Below are 17,912 nucleotides of genomic sequence, written 5' to 3' on the forward strand. Positions count from 1 at the left end.
AGCCCCCTTGGATATTACAAGTACATTTCTCAATGTCCTTAAGCAGAGAGCACACTAGGCCAACCTTGGAATGGTCAAATACATTATTATATAAGTTTATGAGCAGCAATCTTGTTGCAAAACACTGAAGCAAAACCATCTGGTAGTATATTGAGCCACAGTTTGACCATGTCACCTGCAGCGGAAATGTAAGTGAGATGAGCGTGGTAAGACCATCCTTGGCCCTTCCCATGGTGCCAGCCACAGCTGGTGTATGGTAAGTAGTGTACCCATCCACAAAAATAGGGTTTGTAAACCAAGGTTCTTGAACACAGATAACAACATGGAGTTCAATAAACCTGAGCCACTCATGCCTATCCGTTTGCTAGCTAAACCAGCAATGTTCCATGAGGCTATCGATAATGATTGTTTTATTTGGCTTTCAGTGTCCTGGATAGTAATAGGCCTGCAGCTGGAGGAAACAAAGGGCGTAGATTCAATATCGATCCCTGGCTGCACATACTCTACCGGTACATCACTTAGACCCACAGGAGTGACTGCGCCAGGGAGTCTGTCCTGTTGATCCAGTTGTGAAAGAGGGTAAATCTGTTGGAGATTGGGAAAATGTACCCAGATGACAGAGGAGCGGCCCAACAATCCTGAGGTTCATAAAAATAGCCAAGTGGGAGAGCGTGGATAGCAGTTCGAGCAGGGCGGGTAAAGCTTAACTTGGTCAAGTTGTCCTTAGCCACTCTTCTGTCTCTGAAGTTAATCACAATGCAGTCTGTGTCATCTGGTTTTGAACTATTGCCCACACATGGAACTCTGCTCACAAGATTGATCTGGCTGTGACATAACTTGGGATCCCCTAATCGGGTGTTTGCCCAGTGGACGGCCTTACGACGTGATCTTCACGTGAACTGCTACTTAGTGGGGGTACATTTCTTAGAATCAAAACAAAAGGGGTAGTATGAGGAGGCAGCTGCAGCATGTGGGCCCTAGAGAGTCCAGTACACTGGGTAGGGCCAAGGCTCATACTTCCAAGGCCACAAGATCCAGCATGCTGAACCCAATCCTCACTAGTGCCTCCAGAAAGGTTCTGCAGACATACCCATCATGCATGAGTAGGCCTAGTTGGGCTGGGGCCACAGGCAGTACCTTTATAACCCTTGGTAGCCTTGAAGGAGTCAGTCATACCACCAGAGGCTGGGGGGTGCGATGAATGAGGAAAGTCGAGAGTGCAGCCTTTCAGGTCAGGTGGGAAAGATCTTGCAGAATGATGCGCTAGCAGAGTGTCCTTCAACTTCGCCAGCGCATTCTCGACTTTACGTAGTCTGTAATAGGGCCCGGAGATGCAGTAAAAGAGAGGACATTACACTTTTACACATTTACCCAGCTGAAGCTGACAAAGAATCCTGCATGCAGCTCATTACTCGAGGGCTGATTTTGCAATTTAGAGCAGGAGCTGGGGTAGTTGACATAGTAGGTGGTTCTGGATGATCTCTTTTTGATTTCACACTCCTTTCCAATCTCTTCCTCTTACTTCCACCTCTGTTGGTCACCCTAGAATTAGTCAAATTGGTTGGGCACACAGGTGATTGGCCTCACCCAGCATTATCATCACACTCCACAGTGATAACGGCATCCCAGGTTTTGGTAGTAGTGGAAACTGCTGTTTGATCATGGCCCAAGGCTTGCAGGCGAGGATCTGTGCTGGGGGAAAACATGCTGGCAGACACATGGGGCTCAGGAAAAGCTTGTGGTGGCTCACAGATCGGTTCAGGCAGAGATGTCAAAGACAGACCCCATTCCGCCAAGTCAATTTCCCTTCTGACGATCCTCACAGCACGTTGCAGAAATCCATCTAGGGTGGTACCTGGTGTCGTTTTCGTAGGAGAAGCCCTCCCTTTCCCCATTAATGGTCAAGAAAGTAGTGCTAGAAAAGCTTCATGGGCAAATCAAAGAGCAATAACTCGTGGAGCTAGTAGCTCAATAGGCTGGACGTGGCAGCATAAAGTTCGGTACCTTTAATTAGCAGAATTAAGGGGGAATGGCCCGGCTCCTCCTGGCGCCGTCGGGCACAGGATGGGCCTGCCCTTGCATAAGCGTGTTCCACGTTGCTGGAGCAATCCTGCACTCATGGAGTTCCCACAGTCAGGGACAGCAAGCCCCACAGTGGCTGAATCCCCCTGGGAGTCCCGCGTCACGGGAGTAGTTCTGCGCTCTTGAAGTGCAATGCTGCATAGGTGGCCCCTCCTCCTGGAGGTTATGGCAGGTCATGGCAGGCAGGCACCACAAGTCCTACAGCAGCCAAATTCCCCCATGCCTCTCACATCACTGGAGCAGTCCTGCACTCATGAAGTACGATGCGGTGTTGGCCCTTCCTTCTGAAAGTCACGGCAGGTCACAGCAGGCAGAGACAAGTCCCACAGCGGCCAAATTTCCCTGAGTGTCTTGTGTCACGGGAGCAGTCGTGCACTCTTGAAGCATGATGTGGCGTTGGTAGCCCCTCTTCCTAGAGGTCACGGCAGGTCACTGCAGGCAGGGACAGCAAGTCCCACAGTGGTAGAAGTCCCCTGGGTGTTCCATGTCACAGGAGCAATCCTGCCTTCTTGAAGCATGACATGGCATTGGTGGCCCCTCCTCCTGGAGGTCACGGCAGGTCATGGCAGGCACGGACAGCAATTTTCACAGCAGGCGCATCCCCCTGGACTCTACAGCATCACCCACAGTGTTCCGGAAGGGGGCATCGAGTAGCGCCTCTAGCTGTAGTTGCCATGCAGGCACTGCCATTCGGTGATGTCCCAGTGTGAGTGTTAAAAGAAGAGGATTATGGTCAGAAACAGGGCGACACAGATACTCGGTGTTGGAGGCTAAGGGTATTAAATCAAGGGGGCCCAGAAACCTGCGCATTAGCATGTAGAACCCGTGGACACTAGAATAAGAGAATTCTCTTGGGCCTCTGGATGGGACTCCCTCCATAAGTCTGTGAGTTCCCATTGTGCAGTCCATTTCCTAGGGCCCTGTGTCAGTGTTCCGCTAGGGCCCAATGGGAGGGGGGCAAGGAGCGATCCAGTACCCCGTTCAGGACCAGGTTATAATAGCCCCCCCATAATCTATGCATGTCAACCATCCTGAGAAGGTGTGGTGACATTGTATCCAGGAATGATAATTGGGATGTATATGCTTGCAAGGGAGCGGGACCTCTAATCAATGGTAGCTTCCTGTATGACATAATGGCCCTCTGGATCTATGTTTGTGCCTGATATCACTAGTGGGCCCTTCAGCACCAGCCATATCAATGTGCTCCATGTGTAAGCCGAATGGCCAGTGCCATATATTTGTCCAGACCAGAGTTTCGCCAGTTTGTTCAGCTCTGAAGCCAGCATCTGCATCTCCCTCCTGTAGGAGAGCCACATGCATCTTGCGTCTCCGGAGAAAGGAGTAAACATTGTGGCACTTCAATGGGAAGCCTAGGCCCCTAACTTTCCACAATAGGAAATTGCATTTGTTCATCAGTTATTATTGGATGCGGCGAGCAATGATGTAGCAACATGCAGGGGAGAAACATAAGAGGATGCAAGGTGTGTCTGTGGAGTACATAGTGCTGTGGTCGTACCAAAAAAAATGTCATTCTAAGTGCAAGGGACTTTCCCTCCTCCCCTCGCCCTTCCGGTCGAGGTATAACACACCTGCTCCAGTAAAACCATTGTAAACAGAACCAAATTAACAAAACCAAATTGAACAGAAACTCTATTACTTGCACAGTCGCTGACTGCCATTGGGGAGATGCGTTAGAACAAAACACATTGAGAGCGCAGTCCCCCACCACCTTTAGAGGCAGGGTCGCATCCTGGATGCATAGTCAATCAAGTCTCCAGGAACAGGTATCTCAGTAAACACTCTTGTTGGAGGCACAAGAGGATCAGATTAAGATATGGTCATTCCCAGGGTAACATGGGGACCCATCAATGGGGATATCTTCCCCTCCTCTGATGTCGCATCAGTGTCCCCCTTGGCTGATTCTGCATCACTGGTTCCCAACAAGAGGGAGGGCTCTTTGCAAGCTCGAATATCAGAGACCAAATTTGCCCGCTCCTCCGCAGCGTATACATGACGTTACAATGCAAACAATTACAATGCATGCCTTTTTAACACAGGTTTTACATCGCAGCTACCTTTACAACGCAGGATTTTACAACGCATGCCATTACAGCACATTTTTAGAAACTACCTTTACAACGCATTCCATTACAATGCATACCATTACAATGCATACCATTACAATGCATAATGCTTTTAGGGTAACAGTGGGGTGAGTGTTGGATAGTGTAGGGGTAAAATTACTATTCCCACTCCAGTGAGTGCAACAGTAGGGTACGTGTTGGATAGTGTAGGGGTAAAAAATACTATTCCCACTCCAGTGAGTGCAACAGTAGGGTAAGTGTTGGATAGTGTAGGGGTAAAAATGACTATTCCCATGTACACCCATACCCACCCTAAAACTTTTAAAAACTCCATTACTTACCTTAGAATGCGTTGTAATGGCATGCGTTGTAATGGTATGCATTGTAATGGCATGCGTTGTAGTGACACGTGATGTAAATGCAGTCGCGTTGTTACACCCGCGTTCTAAAGGTAGTGCGTTGGTATGACTGCGTTGTAATGGTTGTTTCCCCTCTGCAGCACATCCTCTGGATGAGGTCACCTAAAGAGGGTGTCGCATTTTCCTATCTTGCCTCCGTCCAAGTGGCACCTCAGGGTTAACCCTCTGCACATGTGAGATGTTGTATTCCAGGACCACATTTTCTCAGGAGTGTTAAAGAAAACGTTTTTTGGTTTGGCATGACTCAGAACTTGGCCTGATAGAGCAGTCCATATGTGAATCCCGGATCTACTAGCATCTGCTTGGGCTCCGAGAAGGCGATCCGCTTCTTTTGCACTTGAGCTGTGTAGTCGGGGAAGAGATGTATTTTATCGTCCTCAAGTTCCCAGGTGCCGTGTGAATGTGCCTGCTGTAGTATGTCATCTCTCTCCCTATAATTGAGAAGTCTGGCCACCATCGGCCTTGGGGGGGCCCCTGGTGGCGACAACAGGAGGGAACCCTGTGCACCCCTTTCAATCATTAAGATCATGGACTGCGTGTTAGGGAGCACCACCCTCAAAAGCCAATCCTCAAAAACAATTCCACCAACTGACCTCTATGTATTCTAGCAACCCGACAATCCTAATATTATTGTGGCAGGATCGCCCTCTGCATCTTCCACCAAATCCTTTAGCAAGTGCAAGTCCTTGCACATATCATCCATCTGTCTCTTCAGAGAGGAAACCGTGGGTCACACTGCTGCAACAGAAAACTTGTTCTCCTCCACTCTCCCTAACAATGTTCTATGATCCTCGCTTAGTAGTTTCACATCTATTGTTTTGACATCTATTTTTTCTTCCAACGTGCATACATACAAAAACTATGATGTCTTCGTGTATCGTGCCAACTGCATTATTACAAACGGTCCTTGGGTGCAAGAGATATGTTAAAAAACTTGTTGATTTGCTTGAAAGAAAGAGGGGGAGTGTGTGTGCATGTGTTTGTGTGTGTATGGTGTGGGTAGATGTCTGCGCACACACACTTGGAGGGAGAGATGTGATGAGGTGTGCATTGGCATTTTTAATTAAGGCTCAAAGACTTTAAGATTGACCTTGGTGAAAACTGTGGAGTAAACATAAAGAAATTAACAATAGACAGACATTAACTAAACTTGTTTACTGTGGGTGTCCCTTTAATATATACTTCATCGTAAGTGGGTTTCAAGCAAGACTTCAACATTCATGCTTGGGTATGGAAAAGGCAGTTGTTTCAGACATTTGATGTCATTGCTAGCCCTTTATGCAAAGCTGTGGATCATCTGTGTATTGATGGATCTTTTGTGTGAGGAGTAGCAAAGGGGATCCATGTAGAGGATGAAGATCACTTGTGACAAGAATGAGCTTAGGGGTATGCCCCAGTAAATTGGAATATATTCAGACCTTTAAGAGTTCATCTGAAAAAGTTGGATGTGTTGTTTAGACAGAACAAAAACCACTGACCAGTTGGAAAGGCTCCTTTTTCGGTGATCAGGAAGGCATCGTCTCCCATCTGCATGGTTGCTTTAGGTGTTTTATATTGTCCTGAAACCTGGGGACAAAAGCTCTCTCTATGATCTTGTCCAGGAACAGAAGATGTGTGATTTGAAGCTTGGCATTCTTTAGCGATGTGAGGATCTGTGCACTTTTAGGTGAGTCATAGAAGATGCCTTGAATGAGTGAGTCATTGCTTATGTTGAGCAGAGGTCTGTGTGCTTTAGTAGTGAATGAACTTCACTATGGAAATGGGCACTGGTAAATTTGTTAAGAGATTTGTAAAGCACTTAGAATATCCATGGGAAGTTGAAACGCTCTTTTGTAGAGGATGCGATCACCTGATCCTTGTAGGTAACAGTCAGGGACATGTGCTTCATCTTGAGTGCTCGGGACAGACCTAAAAAGTTATGCTCCTTCATCATTCATCCTTTTGGCCTTTCTGGATCCTAGTCTATGCTTCTTTTTGAGCTTACTTACTTGCAATTCAGATGTAAGCCTTTTGCCAGTGTGTTTTCTCTGTGACTACTCACTGAACGTTTGTATGTTGTGTGCGGAATCTATCATTACCTCCGCTTGAGCATTACTCCCATTTGAGAGTGTATTCAACACATGGGGATAGGCAGGTGACTTGTTGTGGCCAGCAGAATACCTGCAATTATCAGCTATACTATTCAGTAGAAACCTTATTTTCTTCTAGTCTTTCTTAACATTAATATAGGGTAAATACTGCTTTTTAAAATTAATGTATGATGGTGAGAAGTATTCGGGTAGTCATTCTATCAAATGTCACATAATGATCACTGCATATCTCTCTCACAGGTGCTGGGTTGTATCTCGGAAATTACACTATGGCCTGAACCTGGCCTATGCTGGCCTTATCCTCATCTTCAACACAGCCATCCTCATCATAGTGGCAAAGAAGATACGGAATCTGCAAGCTGAGAAGGGGCGAGCATATCGTGATGCGTTGACTGTGCTGGGGCTCAGCTGTCTGTTGGGCACCACCTGGGGTTTGGCCTTCTTCTCCTTTGGAGCCCTTTTGGTACCTCAAATCTATGCCTTTAGCATCCTCAACTCGCTGCAAGGTTTGTAATATTTCTATATAGGAGTCTTAGCTAAAAATAAAACATTGCCACCAATCATTCTTAGGTTGTTCCTTTAACATGTGGCCAAATTTGTATAATGTTGTGATTTTTCCTTGAGTACTAATGCACCAAGCCTTATAAAAATACAAAGAACTTGGGTTGAGGGCAGCAGCCTTGATTGCTAGGTGCCCGTTGCACCATAAGAGCAGCAGGGCCCTAGGGTACCTACTTATGGGGTCTCAGGTATATTGCTCTGCTTTGTTTTACCCCAGCCTGGGGGTAGGACATCAGCACTCCATGCTTATGTGAAACGAAGTAGATGCAAAATGTCTTGCCTGTAAATGAGGAGAATGCCCACAGGTTGGTGCTTCTAAAAGACCAGCATGACTAGAGAAGAGTTGATCACATATCAGAAACAGGGCTACTGGTATTTAAAGCATTCTAGCTTCCTGCTGAGTGCTATAATCAGGTGCCGGGCCTTTAACAACCGGTATCACTTGAGACTGAAGGCCTATAATGCTATTAGATCTTTCCACCAACTGAGGGTAGATTGGTGTGAAATAAACTGAGAGAATCAAAAGGCAAGCATTGGAATGTTGGAGTAAAAGGCTTATGCTGGTCATTATTGTCCCTAAGCCACTGGGGCTTCGGTGGAGGACGCAACATTCCAATGTTCTAACACTCGATAGATCTCAATGCAGCTCTGTGTTCACAACATCGATTTGTAGGCAGTCCTACTTTTGCAGTATAGAGCAAAAGATGGAACTTAGTATCTGGTTTGAAATGAGAGAGATTGTCAGCAAAAAATCTTGGGGTGAAAGACGCTAACGACCGACCTGGCCAGAGCAGGAGCGAGGACGGGTTTGAGTCTAGATGAATCCAGAGTCTTGGGAATAAAGACAAGAAGTATCAGTCACCTACTCCCACTCCCTCTCTGTCTCTTTCCATCTCTCTTTCTATGGAAGCATGTAGTTGATCGCAGATTTAGGTGTTGGCAGGGATGTATTGAAGGCCCCCGCAGTGCGGGACGGCCCTCAGGGTTTTTTGTTTTGGTGGGGTCCCTCTCACCCTCTAAGTCTACCCTTGGATGCCTTGCAGAATGCGTGCAATTGCATGGAATAAAGACAGCTAAACGCTCCGGAAAACCACTCTGCTTTCCAAAGCAGGCCCCTGCAGCATGAGGGGGCGACTATTCAGGGTACCCTCATAGAGCCCAAGACCAATGAATATCTGTGCGATCTGGGAGACGTCCAGGTTCGTTATCACATTCTGCAGGTGCGCACCATCATTTTGTGTTACGCTACTGGGTGTTGGTTGAGCCTACGGTAGGCTGAAGGTTGGATGGCAGTTAGAAGAAGAAGAGGAATGGACAAAATGAGTGATTACATATGTAGAAGGGGAGTCAAGGTGAAGAAAAAGGGCATTGGAAATAAGAAATGGCATGAAAGCAGGAAGGATGTTTTGAGAGTCAGAGCAAGACATAGTACTTCCAACTAACTAGTGCTTTACTGCTGTTCATCTTTCATTCTGTTAATCTCAGAAAATGCTTAAGTGCAGAAAATTGATTTTCCTTCTTGGTTCTTTTCTCTCCTTTAGGATTCTTCATCTTACTTTGGTTTTGCCGAATCCACACCCGCCCTGGAGACACGTCAGAAAGTGGGCCAACAACAAACACCACCCAACATAGAGAGAGTGTTTGCCTTTCACTGATACACTCAAGAAACAGTGGCTCCAACACCAAGAAGAACTGATTTATGAATAGGACACTTCATTACATCGATGAGATTTTTGCGGTTGACTTCAAAATGTGAGAAGGTCACCAAAGATTCTTGTTCCCCTCTAACAATCAGTCCCTGGAAGGAAGGGCACATTAACAGGCCCAAAGAGTATTTTGGTAATAAATGCTATACTGGATTTGTGGATTGTCACCTATAGGTGGTGTGGCCTCAAGTTCTAGTTTATCACTTACGATTGTATGCCTGCATATTTAACCCTTTTGGGTTTCTCCCTGGTGAATATTCACCACCATGCCAATAATGCATACATTAATGTTAGGGTCACTGGCTCAGTTTTGGTGATTAAAAAAAATGGAATCTACTTCTAATCATATCCATTACTGGTGGATGATCAGCTGGGTGCATTTAAATCTAGAGTTTTATGAGCAGGCGCACATAATAAGAAAATAGACCAAGAATGCATATCCCTCTGTGACACCCGCCAATGTCAGTTCAGCAGCTGATAAAAGACAGGACAAACGTTTTGTAACGCACAGATTCAGAAAAGAGGTAAAGGTGACCATTATTGGGAGTATTATTGAGAGTCACACCTTTAAAGGTGACCATTATTGAGACCATTATTGAGAGTCACACCTTTAGGGCGGTGTGACTGGTGGCACCGCACCAGGCGCCAAGCTCGGAGGGTGCTGTATTCTGAAATGTCTGATGGAGTTAAAATCACCTGGTGTAAAGTTCCTTGTGCGCCCAGTAATTTTCAGACAATAATGAAAACTCAAAGCCTGGTGATGAATGCACCTGCTGGCAAATCATTGAGTTTTATCTATTTGCAGTTTGGACCCACCCTAAAGTAGTGCAGAGGTTTCATGTGCCTGTTGCAAAGCACGTGTACAAAGCAGATCACAGTATCGTTTTTTATGTAGTTAGCTCAGTGGTTTAATGTTTTTGTCGCAGCGATCCTTTTGTTACTTGCAGTTCACAAGTCACAATCCTAATATAGCACAGTGGGCTATGATTTAGAATCAAAGAGCTGCATACATACTGCAAGGCAAAGATTAAAAAAATATGTTTTTTCCCTAGTCTTTCATTATCCTTAGGGGGTTCGTTTGGGTACAAAAAAATATTTTTAGTAAAGCGCACCCCAACCACTGTGTTACATTTTAAATATTGAGTTTATGCTTCTCCAAACCAAGCCATCTTAAAATATAATGGCTGACATGTGACTATTACACCTTGTAGTCCTCATTGGCTTATGTAACATTTTCTGTGTGCTGATATACACACGTATGATTCCTTGTCTCTGTATAATCTATGTGTGATGTAAAGGGCTCTAATTCCCTACATTGGTATGAGTAGCGCTTTAAAAGAAATTAAATACATGTGAGGGAGGCTATGGAGAGATGAAGGGCACCATTAGAGGGTGGCAGTGAGGGAGTCTGTGTAGAAGGAAGTCACTTCAGGCCGCCATCAAACATTTTGCACCGGGCGCAACTAGCAGTGTACGTCACAAGGAAAGCACATCCAGAATAACGGCTGTGAGCCGCCAGTAACAGCCATGACCAGTTCAACATTCCATGGAACATACCAACGTGCACAGGGAGCGGGAAGGAACGGGAGGATGAACAAAGGAAAAGATAAGGGGGAGAAAACATTTGAGATAAGGAAATATACAGTAACCAGCTCAGAAAATATAACACATCCTTCCCCTAAAAACTAAATCTGAGGAAGTTATCCTTGCTATACTTTCCGAGAAGCAGTTCTCACTCGGGGGACACTTCAGTTCTACTTGCAATAGATCCATCTCCAGGATTATCTTGAAACAAGGTAGATTCTAGATTACCCCTTCCATCTTCTAGAGGATGAGATATTACATCTAAGTTAGGGTCAACAGAAGATCTGGTGCAATGCATTGTGGGATGTGCAAATTTGGGGTTAAGACATGAGTATACATCGTCTTCATCCAATTCTCGCTCATCACCTGAGTGTCTGTTCTAATGCATATGTTTGGCAACCCTTCTGATACTCCCAACACATCCTGTGTATTAACACTTCCCTTGTTCACTTTAACCACTTTCAGGGGTTAGGAAAATTCAGACTTGCCTTTCCCCTCCCTCAGAGGCAACTTCACACGTAGTACATTCCCCACTAACAAATCAAGATGTCTGACCGTGTGGTCCACATCATATCTTTGCTTGCATAAAGATTGTTCTTGACAAGATCATATTCCACATCCTGATCAAGTCGTAGCTTCTTGGAACAACGTTTCAGCAATCACCATGGGCATAAATCAGGGTCCGAGTTCTACCACTCAATAACTTGAAAAGACTGACTCCAGACATGGAATGGGGACTTACACTGTCCACTCCCAGCCCTTCCCTAATCAGAGTGTGACTAAGTATTCTGATTTGTAATGCCATATGAATATTATCCTTAAGAAAGGGGTTGAACCTCTTTACAGTGCCATTAGAATGTGGGTCATAAACAACAATGAAAGTGTGTTTCATATTATGTAGGTTGAGGAAACTCAACATTTCATTACATGTGATCTGAATGACATTTTCAGTCATTAGGGATGCTGGGAATCCTTCCTGGCTGAATATTTCCTTCATTAAACTAATGACTATATCTGCAGACACCTTTTCTACAAAGGTTACCGCGGGCCATTTGGAAAATAGTCCATCATGACAATGGCGTGTTGCATGTGATCTGGTTATTCTCTAAAGGGACATGAAATATAAAAGGCCACATTTTGCCAGGGCAATTCAGTCCAAGGAACTGGCTGCATAGGAGAGGTAACTGCACTTTAGCTTTTCATCACAGTTAAAGCGTTCAACACAACCTCTTACGTAATGATCAGCCTCGCTGCCCAATCCAGTCCTCCAAAATATTTCTCTTACGGTGTACATTAAAGCTGACATAATCATGTGCCCTTGGTGGCTCATTTTCTAAATAACCCCCTTACACCTTCTGGAGATGCACATTAACCATTCCTAAATGATATGTTGTTGGAAACACTTAGCTCATTAGTAACATGGGCAAAAGAGCGTATCTCTCCTTGCAACTGCCTAATTGATGACCAACTTGAGCAATTGTACTCGTAGTCCATAACATTTCGGTCTAACATGAATGTATCCATCCTTCAGTTTTATCCAGTGTATGAATTCAGGTTATTTGCCTAGCTCGTTCCTGAAAGTTATCAGAAAGTCTTTAATAAGCATGGCAGCCATGTTGTCCCCTGCGATGGCTAGAACAGGATCAGTAGTATTAGGATTTAAAACAATTCGTAATAGTCTTTGGTCTCGCTAACCTAGAGCGCATCCTCCCTTGATGGCCGCATACATTTTTATGTTTGTTCACCTGCTCTTAAATTGAACATTAGCAAAGACATATCTACTGAAGTTGATTTTTCTTCGATCGAAGACCACCACTTTTATGTCAGGTCTCAACAAGAGGCCAACCATAGAATCAATATTCAAGCTAAAAATCTAATTTGTGATTATGGGATATGGTGAACCCGAATCTACCATTATCTCAAAGTCTCTGTTAAACACCTGCAACGTGCACATTGGAGGCCTATCCATGGATCTTCCATGTGCATCTTCCAAATCCTTTACAACTAAAACCATTCCTTGAAAGGATTTTAGTTCCGGAACTTTTGATTCTTGATGGATGGTTGGAAAATCTGATGAAATCTCAGCTACTCACGTTCTTTGTGACCATAGACCATCCTTACATACTCTGCTCATATGCCTCTGCTTCCACATGTGTTGTAATCCTTACCCAGGGCCAGACAACTCTTAGATGAAGCTAGGTGTGTAAGGCTACCACATCACAAACAAGTTAGCTTAACATTGTCTTTCTTGGACTAGCCTAATTCTGATTTTCTAGACTTGTTTGCCAACAATGCGTGCTTCACTATATTTATTGGACGTTTTCTCTTCATTCACCACACGCACCCGTGCAACAGATTGTTGTAAGGCTTTAGCAAATTTGATCACCTCTTCAAGATTGGGATCACCTGTGCCCTACCATTTTTCCTTCCGTTTACTGTTGATAATTGGTCACAAATCATTTGATCTGTATACTCTCCAAAGTTGCATGTAGTGGATAATGCTCATAGAGCTGTTACAAATTCATCAAAGGACTCACCCTCACTCTGCGTTCTGGTATAAAAATGATAATGTTCAAGCGTGATGCTTATAATATACTTGAACCTTCTTTCTACTCTCATTAAGGCAGCTTCAAAATGATCTTATCAATTCCCTAAATTAGGGCCAGTCAGGGTGCAATCACAGTGACGATGCGCAGCAGAAATGGTTGTGTTCAAAGGAAGCCGACGGACCAGGCACTACCTGTCCGTAAGGGCGGAGGGGCCACTCCCCCCACGTTTTTCCTGACCAGAATAGTGTCTGTCGGGCTGAACCAAGTTCATCCTGACAGACACACTTCTTGTTCAGGTCAGACAGCTAGTAGCTAGATATGCGCTAAATGCGCAGGCTCCTGACCGTCTCCGTTGAACTTTGCCAGGCTGAGGATTTCACAACCCTGTGGGTGTGACCGCCTCAGCCTGGCAAAAATTCCTCAAGGCCCTCTTCCTTGTGACGAGGAGGAGTGCCACTGATTGCCTCGGACCTGGGTGCTTCAGTTTGAAGCTCTGGAGTGCCCTGGGCTGAGTGTCAATCAGTGACACCTCTTCACAGAGTGGGGTGGTGTCAGCAGTCTCAGTGATCTCATCCCACTCAGTGACGAGTGAGGGACTGTTGCCTTTGTCAGTCAATGATAGAATACAGCAGTCCCTACCATTCTGGGACCCCCAAGGCTTCCCTCCGGGAGAGCTGTAGTCAAGGTAAGTTTTGGTTTTTGATGTTTGGTGCGTGTGTGCGTTAATGCATGAATGTATGTATGTGAGTGAGTGTTGTGAATGGGTGTGTGTGCACGTGTGAAAATGCATGGAAGTGAGTGTGGCCTCCCAGCCCCCTTCCCTGCTAAAATTACCCCCGCCACTGCGACGGACAGGCAGCCAGGTCTGACAGCGTCAACAAGAGCTAGTGCGATAGGTTTCCCAGTTTGCTCCTCCTGTAGGCGAGATAGTGCAGTGCGTCAGCACTTAAGGCATGATGACGTGGACAAAGGAAGACCTTCCAAAGGATCAACACCATGACGCGAGTCTCAACAATAACCAGGTTGAAACATACAGAGTCAGAAATGAGGAAAAGGCCACCTTTACTGAGAGACTACATCAGAAGAAGCGCACAGAATAATGGACGCGGCCTACTAGTAACTGTTAAAAATACTTCAAAATAACATGGAATCTACCAACATGCATGGGAAGCGGGGAGGAACTGGAGGATGGACAAACAAAAGGATAAGGAAAAAAAAACATATGAGATCAAAAAAATATGCAATGACTATCTCAGAAAATATATTAACCGGTCAGTGTTAAATTTGTTCCTGTGGTGCTGGTCAGGAGCATTCATTTTCCGGAGGCGGAGGTTATTTTTCATCATGAAATTTTAACCAAAAGCGAGTGAGAGAAAGGCAGTAAAGGGAGAAAGGAGGAAAAGGAAGATAGAAAAAAGTAACAAAGGGAGAAAACAAAGATGAAAAAGAACCTACAAGTGTCAGATAAAGATACAGGAAGTGTAGGTTGGTGGACGAGAGCGATATGAGGTGGAATCAAGACTGAAACCCCTGACATTTGGCAATTTCAGTATTTGGGAACCCCCAACGTTCGGCAGCTCATACGTAGAGCTATGTCTCCCCTGTATTTATTTATTTTTATTTTTTTACAAATTCAGCACTGACATGGGTGAAATCAAAGTGATTAAATACTATTGAACTTACTCCCAGTACTACTTTGAAGAAACTAGAAGGATCAGTCCTTTGATAGCAGTGAGTGGTTAACTCTCTCTCTACTGCTCGCGCCATTTTAGGCTATGAAATAGGCTATGAAATAAAGCCTAAAATGTATTATATGCAGGACTCCTCTAGTCCATGACCTCATGCAAAGCTCAATGGTTTGATAATCACAAAAGCCATCAAAGGTGCATAAGCCTTACCTATCCTCCTTAGACTGTATTAGCTGTCGGTAGCCAAATGGACTTTGTTCAAGGTACCGTACCTACGCATTCATTTGTGTACATTCCGTAAACCAAATTAATATTAAACTTCATAGCTATTTGACAACCTGGTTTCGGTGCTGAAGTTACTATGTGGTTCCACATGGATCCATCGTAAAATGGATAAAAGTAGGACAGAAATCCGGTTATGAACCATAAACACATAGATTGGCATTCTGGTGGTTTTCAGAAGATTGGTGGAAACCCATGTTTCATTGACTCTTTCACCTTTTCCAGTCCACTGCCTTTAGCATGCCTGTGGCCAGCAATGAGTTGAACACTTAGTCAATTAAAATGGAACAGTGATGTTAAGGACACAGGGTATCTGTGGGTAAAATACTGTTGGTGACCCTGGTTCGCATTTGTAAATGTATCTACAATACAGGCTATGTGAAAGTGATGAGTTGCTGTTCCGAACACTGAAAGCTGACCCTTGCCATTTTGTGTACGTTCCAATGTTAACAGCGTGTCATTTTTGCATTGCCATTTTCAATGGAAGATTCGAAATAGTCCTAAGTTTTGAATTAAGAACCCCAGTTTGTGTATTAGATGCTGAAGATACACTCCAGCTTTCTGTATTCATTCTCTGTAGTATGCTGATGTTGGGTGGGAAGAGGTGGTTGCAGACATCAAACATTTAACAAAACCTTTGTTGGGGGATTTATGGCACTCAAGGTTAGTCCATCTCTCACTTAATAAGACGACAGTGTACCTTTTCATGGACCCCGGGTAAAGCATAGAGGTAGTTTGGGGTAGAATTAGGAATAGAGTACACTGTCAAAGTAGGTTTGGCACCGGGTCAGTGAATTAATAATATTGTGTGCATTTTTTAATGTGCCAAAATATTTGGAAAGGCAGCATAAGCTGAAACTGTCCCTCTCAGACATTGAAAACAGGAAATATCTGTAGGACACACTCTAAAGTACCCTCAAACTGTCTAATGCCTTTATTACTCCTAAACGAGATCTAACTCAAATAGCCAGAATACCTATGCTGACAAGAAAAACAGTGAATTCTCACATTATAGCCTTATAGCCCGCCGTAGCGGGCTATACCAGCTGTTAAAGGCCCGCTCCTGCGTTAAAGGCCCGAGCCGAAGGCGAGGGCCTTTAACAAGAGAGCAGGACTTTAATAGCCAGTATAGCCCAGCTACGAAGGGCTATAAGGCTATTAGAACATTCTGCCAGAGGGCAGAATGTTCTAACAAATTAAACAAAGGCCTCTCGGAGTTCGAGGGGTATTAAATCCCCTCGGGCTCCGTGAGGCCTTTGTGAAAACAACATTGGAATGTTGCTTTGATGCCTTTAACCGGCCCATAGAAGCACGGAGCACTCCATTGTCTTCAATAGAGTGCTCCACATTCCAATGTTCCAATTGTTCTTAAAATATTAGTATTCCTTGGTATCAATGTACATTCACTTGTGTGATTTACATTCCTGTGTTCAAATTTACTTTGCTGGGGCGAGAGTACATTTGCTAGACCAGATATACATTTGAGCATCTAAACATACATTTGCCTGAGAAAGCAGGCATTTGTTTGGGCTGTCTGCAGCTCATTATAGCTAGAGCACTGAATGTCCAGTTAACCAGATGCTCATTGAACATGATGTTTAAAGAGTTTTTCCCTTTAAACTGCTATGTTGTCAAAAAATGTTAACCATACACAATCTGTACATACGTTGCTTAAGAATGTCAAATGTGGTGAAATTTAATTACATTTCAGATTTTACTTAAAACACTTTTTTGTACAAAATCCATGGCCAAAGATCACTCGACTTCACCAGTGTAAAGATGTGCATTTCAGACGGCTATTAGAAAACTGGTGAACTTAAGTCAAGATTTTAAAAGCTCTTAGCAATTTATAGGATTTTAAATCAAAGGCAATGACTCTGAAGCAATGGTTGAAACCACTGTTTATTAAGAAAAGCATATTTGAATTGCTGATAACTTTGGACCTATTTCCCCAATAAACACACTTGCACTTAATTTTTATCCTGAATAGTGCTTTGCATACTGGTCAAGGTCAGTAATAGTTGCAGAAGGGTCCCAAAATGTATGTTTCACCTCCATAGGAAAGCACTTCAAAATGATAACACAGAAGTGACTTGATACATTTGAGTAAATCTCAATAAAGACCACTGCTGTCAGTGTATTTTTTATTGTTTGATGGAAATCCATCCACAATTGTATTGATTGCTGTTGAAATAAAAAAAAGAATCATTCCATTTTGAAAGCTGGTTTTGTGAAAGTGTTCAGAAACTGAAATTTGAACCTGAACTTAGAAACTGATTGTTCTCAACCATTCACTGAAGAAAAAATGCTTTAGTGTTTGTGTTGGACTTGGCCCTTTTTGCAGGGTTATCCTCAAACGTTTTACTTCTTCCTCCTATTTTTCCTGACCTGTTGTTGTTTGTTTTAGGACTCTGGGCACTTTACCACTGCTGATTAGCGCTAATGTGCATATGCTCTCTGTGTAAATTGTGTTTATGGATTGGTATTTCCATAATTGGCATATTTGATTTACTGACAAGTCCTTAGTAAAGTGCACTGAGTGTGCCAGGGTCTGTAAATCAAATGCTACTAGTGGGCCTGGAGAACCAGTTGTGCCACCCACATGAGAAGCCCTAAAAAGGTATCTCAGACCTGCCACTGCAGTTTCTGCGCGCAGTTTTAAACTGCCATGTGGATTTGGCAAGTGCACCCACTTGCCAGGCCCTAACCTTCCCTTTTCTACATGTAAGGCACCCTTTTTGTAGGTCCAAGTTATCCCCCTGGGCAGGGTACTATGTATGTGAAAGGTAGGACATGTACTGGTGTGTGTGACATGTCCTGATAGTGAAATACTGCCAATTTTGTTTTTCATTATTGAAAAGCTATCT

General features: G+C 44.1%; 1 protein-coding gene across 1 annotated transcript in view; it reads left to right on the forward strand.

Annotated features, from left to right (window-relative positions):
- The window catches only part of ADGRG5 (adhesion G protein-coupled receptor G5), a 769,418-nt gene extending 752,162 nt beyond the window's left edge, over positions 1–17,256 (forward strand). Inside the window, exons 12-13 of the mRNA XM_085637711.1 lie at positions 6,916–7,181; positions 8,778–17,256. Of these exons, the coding sequence (XP_085493837.1) occupies positions 6,916–7,181; positions 8,778–8,932 (421 nt within the window). The 3' untranslated portion in view covers positions 8,933–17,256. The remainder of the gene's footprint in view (positions 1–6,915; positions 7,182–8,777) is intronic.
- Positions 17,257–17,912: the final 656 nt, after the last annotated feature.

Source organism: Triturus cristatus, chromosome 12, assembly GCF_964204655.1.
Source record: "Triturus cristatus chromosome 12, aTriCri1.1, whole genome shotgun sequence".
Lineage (NCBI taxonomy): Eukaryota > Metazoa > Chordata > Amphibia > Caudata > Salamandridae > Triturus > Triturus cristatus.